The 6,330-nt window shown below is 53.0% G+C and overlaps 1 protein-coding gene across 1 annotated transcript in view; it reads right to left on the minus strand.

The window, feature by feature from the left end:
- ZCCHC2 (zinc finger CCHC-type containing 2) overlaps nt 1-4,294 on the minus strand; it is a 57,343-nt gene extending 53,049 nt beyond the window's left edge. Inside the window, exon 1 of the mRNA XM_047767009.1 lies at nt 2,950-4,294. Within this exon, the coding sequence (XP_047622965.1) occupies nt 2,950-3,885 (936 nt within the window). The 5' untranslated portion in view covers nt 3,886-4,294. The remainder of the gene's footprint in view (nt 1-2,949) is intronic.
- Between the last annotated feature and the right edge of the window lie 2,036 nt (nt 4,295-6,330).

Raw genomic sequence — 6,330 nt, forward strand, 5'->3', positions numbered from 1 at the left:
TCCTGGTAGCTTATAAGCATATAATTAGTATAAAGTTCACATTAAAATACAAGTTCTACCATAAACGTCATTCATTTTTAAAAATCTTTGTTTAAAGAGAAGCTGCTGCATATTACGTGTTGGATACAAGTCTTGGATGAGCTAGGAACACTATTTTGGACTAGTATACTCTTACTCTAGTAGAAAATTAAAAGAAAATTAGTTCTGCACCACCTGTTTAATATGAATGATCTTAAGACAGTTAACAGTTATTTCTAAACCAATTACGAATACTGCTAAATTACATGTATGTTACATCTATGTGTCTAAAAAGGTTACTTCCGGGGCAATAAAACGCTGCTACAAAAATTTCCCTTTCCCATTCCCAGAGCACATCACCCGCATGGTTCTCTGATCCGCCCTGTGCCCCTCACCTCGCCCAACCGGGGCCAAAGCCACCCCCCAAGGCAGCACGGTCAGTTCCGTCTGCCCCTCGGGGGCGTGGCCAGCGCCAGTCACGTGGGAGGCGTGCAGTCGCCATCTTGCAGGGCGGGGGAGGGGAGGAGCCCTGCAAGACTGGCCTCGGATCGCCGTCTGTGGATCCACCGCCGCTCGTGATCGCGGGGCCCTCCAGCGCACCGCAGTGCTTCCACGCAAGCCTGGGCGCCTTCCCGCACAATCCTACATGGGCCCACTCTCCAACTGTGAGCAGGCGGCAGAGGGCTGCGAAACAGCTGTATTGGACTGCAGTGAACCAGGGCTGAAATCAATCCACCCGCATCAGTCGCTTCTAGAGTGACAGCCTGGGATCTGTAAGACCTGCCCAAATTTCTTTAAGGCCAGAACAAGCCACAGCTGAAGGCCTCGGAGTCCACGCTACCAAGCAGAAAGTGTGTAGAGTAGTAACCAATTTAATGAGACGTAACTGATTTATTAAGGTAACCCTAAACAACTACTGTAGAAAAAAAGTTCATCACGCCACCAGCCTCTGGAAACAGCCTTCAGCGTCACCTGTAGTACGTGGATCCTCTATAAATTATTCCCCATCAACTGATGGCCACAGCACAAGGCACTGCCTGAGAAGTAATGGTGTGCTGAAATAATTGGCAGGATGCCCGGCCTCACAAAAGTCCACTCTTCCCAGCACTCACTGATTGCCAGAAAAGGCCACACGTTGGAGTCAAGATAAAATTTTCATTATTGTGGTTTGCGTGCATCTCTTCCCTTCGTCTAGTCACTTTCCAACACTCGCATTTTAAGCAAAATTTAATGGGGGAAAAAGACTCCTAGTAGTTACAATCAAAAATAGATTACCCTTTTTGGAATGATATGAATGGAATAATATAAAACTGCTCCACTGTGGGACATTTTCATTACATCCACACTCTAAGGATATCCTTATTATACTACTACAAGAAAAAAATTTTATTAAAGATATATAAGTACTGCTCCTGAGTTCAGGCTTTCTTCTCTAAATTTAATGATGGAGCACATAGCATTTTTTGAAATTATTTTAATAAGTAGGCTGGAGAGTGGAAAGGGCTTTTACCATCAATATACACAGTTGCATGCTAGTAGTAAATAGACACTGGCAGACAACATTTCAAGCTAAGAAAATTCTGGATACTAGCGTTACTACCTCCTGAGTGTGATAAAGTATGTCCTAAAATGTGAGTTAGTCACTTCACAGAAGCCTCCTTTTAAAATAGAGGGGCTCAGCCTAGATTATAGCTAAATCCTTCAGGGCCCCAAATTCCTTTGATTCTAGGGGTACTGAGTCCACACAGACATTACAGAAATACAATACTCGGTTTTAGTTTCAAAGTATTGACTGAAAGCAGCTATATAAGATATGTAAGCTAAATTAACTTACAAGTAAGGAGTGAAAAAAAAAATCCCCTTCCCAATATATCATCCTGGAGATCACCTAATTGGAAAAACATGGCAAGCAAATCAGTTGTTTTCTAGAATAGCTGTGAACCATGAAAGTAAGCTCTTATTGTACAGTTTTTATCTGAAAGCTACTAGTCCATTAAATTGTCAAGCTCAAGAACTTTATATTGGGCCTAGATTATTATTAAATTGCTTTCGTGGCCATTTAAATTTTTTTCTTTAATGTTTGCGACAAGTAACTCATCTTAATTCTCATCTACTACATTTTGGTGTTTAATAACTTTTTAAAAAACATTTATGCCTACAGTTAAAAAGGTTCAACAAACATCTCTGGACCCAAATCTGTTGGCAGGACTCACGCTCATTAGAAAGCAGGATACGCCAGAGGCAAAGAACACTACCAACCCACTCTAGGAGGTTACTTTACCCAGACAAACCACGCTACTACATTTCTACTTTGAGTCATTTCGCCGCTTTAAGGGAACATCAAGTTTTCTGAGCAGGAGCCACAAGATCCTACGACCCCTTTTAAATCCGGTACACACTGAGCTAAAAGGCCCCTTTGTGTCAATAATAGGGCAACTCGCCGGGAGAGCACCTTTAGGACACCTCACCGAGGGGTAAGGCAAAGCTTTAAAACGTGTGACCTGAGCGCCAGGCGGCAAGAAAGGGAAGGCTCAGCCCGAGGCGAGACTGCGGCCGACACACGGGCTCCACTAGCGCTTCGCCTTTCCCAGCACCTAGAGATGCTCAAAGTCAAAAAGTCCCAAGACTCTTCATCTGAGAGGGGGACCGGGCTGAGTGCTCTATGTTTTCCGTGGTAACTCCGGCACGGAAGAGACTTCTAGAGCATTCTGTTATGGCGGGTGCCTCTGTGTGCCGCGGGGGTGGGGGGAGCAGTGGAAATGAGCGGTCCAGACTAACGAAAGCTAGTACAACTGGGCGGGGAGCCGTGGCAAAGGGATTCCGAGCCACCTGCGGGGGGTGAGACTCGGCCACCGGGAGTCCGAAAGCCGGGCAGGGCAGGTCGCCGAGGCGGTGACCACACTGCGGGCGCAGAGGGCTGGAGCGCCTTACCTGGGCCCGGGGGCCGGCAAAGTTACACGACTCCGCCTCCACCCCCCCGTCTTCGGGGCCCCCGCGGAGCGCGGCGCGGAGCCTCTCCAGGTGCTCCCTCAGGGTGACCCGCTGGTGGAAGGAGAACGCCGGGTGCAGGGAGGCCATGGTGAAGAGCAGCAGCAGTTCCTCCTGGGCCCTGAAGCCCAGCCCGCTGCCGCGCCGGGGCTCGGCGCCGCTGCCTTCCGGGCCGGAGCCGTCCTTCTCCGCGTCCTCCTCGCCGTTGCAGTCCTCGCCGGGCTTGTCCTCCGCGCCACCTCGCGAGCCCTCGCCCCGGGCCGCGCGCAGGCTTTTGAGCACCGAGTCCACCTGGGGCAGGAGACGGTGCAGGCGGCCGGCGGCCTCACGGTTCTCTGAACCCAGCAGCGCCAAGTAGACGATGAGGCGCGAGCGCACGGCCGGCTCTCGGAAGTCGGCCAGCGGCCCGGGGTCCGAGAGGCCGTTGGCCTTGGCCTCCGAGTCGCGCAGGTAGTGGTAGTCCTTGCGCGCCAGGTCCTCCAAGCACGAGCCGAGAAAGCGCAGTTCCAACGGGTTACACAGGTCCAGCAGTCCGCACATGAACTCCAGGCGCTGCGCGGAGCCCAGCACCAGCCCGAACCACTCGTACACCCGCTCCTGCTCCCGCAGCGCCGCCGTGGGGCCGCCGCCGCCGCCCGGCATGCCCGCCCCCGCCGCCGCTCCCCCAGCAACAGGCGGCCCGAGCCCCCCAGGCGGCGGCGGCGGCTGGGGGCCCCGCAGCTGGCCCGAGGGCGGCGGCGGCGGCGGCGGGGGGCGGCAGTCTCGGCGGCGGCGCGGTGGCGCCTTCGCGGACAACCGCGCGTCCGCCTCGGGCTCCTCCGCCTCGGGTGGCGGCTCCGCGGGGTGCGTCGGCTTCAGCGGCAGCTTCATCCTCAGCATCCTCGGCTAAGGCGGCGCGGACATGCGAGCGGGGGCGGGAGGGAGGGGCCGGGAGGAGGGACGGGGGCCGAGGCGGCGGCGCGGCAGTCAGGAGCTGGGCCCCTCCATGCCGCCGGGGGAGGGCCGGGGCCGGGGCCGGGGGCGGGTCTCGGCCCGCAAGGGGGGCGGCGGCCGGCCGGCGAGGTCGCTGGCGTCGTCTTCCCGGGCCGGAGGCGGGGCGTGCCCGCCGCGGCTCCTCCCTCTGGGCTCCGCGCCGGCTCTAGGAGCCCGGGTGCGGGTGGGAGCAAGCGAGCGAGCGTCTCCTCCTTCCGCCTCCCTCTCTTCCGTCGTCCGCACTGGGCTGGGGCGGCGGCGCCTGAGCGGTTCCCTCGCGAGCCTGTGCGGACCTAGCGGCTGGAGAAGAGGAGGAGCAGCCCGGGCGGGGCGGAGACGCTTGCGGGCTCCTCTTAGTCACTTCAGCCAATCAACAGCCAGAACCGATGGTTGCGTAGTGTCCCCACCCCCTAGGGCACGCCTCTCTTCGATAAGCCACGCCCAACGGCCCTCCAGCCGCCTTCCCTTTCGGCGGTTTCCGCGCGGTCCTAATGTGTGGTGGCTGACCGCAGGCTGGGGTGGGGAAGGACGCAGTAGGGCTGTAGGAGATGGCTAGGTGTGCTAGAGCGCGTCAGGGCGCTGCTGAGACCCGCGTGTGCGGAGGGAAGTGGGGAACTGCCCCTTTTCCAAGGGCCTGAACACAGCTTTTGACTGCTGACTGTCCTGTTCTGCCTTCCTCTTCGCGTGGGCCACCGCCCCACAGCGCCGCTGGGTTCCCTTCGCGGCCGCATGGTACGCGTCCCGGGAGCGGAGCTTCCCCTGGGGGGAGCGCGCTAACCTGATCTCCTTCGGTGCACCGCCCTGCCAACTGTCTGGAAGTCAGCAATGGGATATTCCCACCACAACTTTACCGGGATCTCTGGGTTGAGGATCGGGGAGCTGGGTCGGGAGGCTGGCTTGTGGCTGTGGTTGAGGGGCCCGGACGCCTCGAAAGCAGGAGGGCGCCCAGGCGAAGTGCAGGCTGCACCGTGCAATCTTCCGGGCGCAGAGGCGACCCATCCCGACCTGAGGGAGATCCACGGGCTCTGGGCCGAGGGGAGACGTAGTGGTAAGGACGCCCCTGGCTTAACGGTTGCTTCTGGCCTTTAACGCTCTTTGGAAATTTCCACCACAGTTGTTAGCAAAAGCCCCCCCAAAGCCACCATCTTTTGGAAATTATTTTATTTGCTACGTAACATTTCTATGCCTAATGCTAACATTTTGAATTTGGTGCCGGTGCGAAGCCCTACTACAGCTATATCGTAGGAATATGTTAAAAAACAAAAACAAAAAAAATCTTTCTGAAAAATTTTGAACATCTGTTGGGAGAGCATAAGCTGAGCCCTCTTCACCTCACAGTTTTCTGCCCTAAGAAGCTAAATTTATACTAAAAGGCTGAATTGAAGCCTTAAGTCTCAATTGAACCCTGCAATAAAACGGAGACAATTGTTTTCAATACACTTTAGATTGGTAAAATATATGAAAGCCATTCTATCTTGTAATTTGCTATTTTCTTGTGTTCTTTGGGTGTAATGTAGAAATATTACAATGAGGAGAAGACTTTCTAAGGACTTTTATTATTACAGTCCTTTTTATTATTACAAACCTCAATTGCCCTGGAATCATACCCTATCTCATCTATTCCCACATCTCTGAAGCGTAGGGTGAAATACTTTAGGCAATCAATAATAATATTAATCTTGCTAGATTTTCACAGGTTCATAGTGAGTTGTCTAGATCTGGATATCTTGTGTTCCTTTGAGGTGATTTTTATGTGTGGTTTAGGCAGTCTTTACGTTTTTCTTGACAAGAAGAAGCCATTTGGAATTAACTCTCCACAATACTTGATCCATACATTTTTAGGTCAGAATTCATATTTGTAATGAAGGGTGATTACTTTTGTCCTTCTATCTTTGGCCCATATTAGAAAATGCAGTGATCTGTGCTCCTGCACATACATGCCACACAGCGTGACTTAATGATTCTGGTTATCATCCATCAGCTGGATAATTTGCTACTTATGCCCAAGTTTCAGAGACCTCTCTTCATACTGCGATTCATTAGACAAGGCCTTGGTGTGTTTTTCCGCCCTATCATAAGTGAGAGAGAAAACACCTTCAGTAAGGGTGATGTACTGGGTGATGTACTGCAGCAGGGAGGGGCCCAGATGGAAATCCCAGGATGAGGTGTAGGTGTGTTTCTTGGGAAAAACTAGCCAGATGATTCTAATAAGACATCCTAGGAAGGTATTCCTCCCACTGGGCCTACCTGTTGGGGACTCTGGCTCTAGATTCCCTCCTGTTTTATATATTCCCTGTATAATCATTCAAATGGGCCAAATAAAATTACTGTGGTAATGGTGGGTGTGTGTTG

Source organism: Phacochoerus africanus, chromosome 2 (genome assembly GCF_016906955.1).
Source record: "Phacochoerus africanus isolate WHEZ1 chromosome 2, ROS_Pafr_v1, whole genome shotgun sequence".
NCBI lineage: Eukaryota > Metazoa > Chordata > Mammalia > Artiodactyla > Suidae > Phacochoerus > Phacochoerus africanus.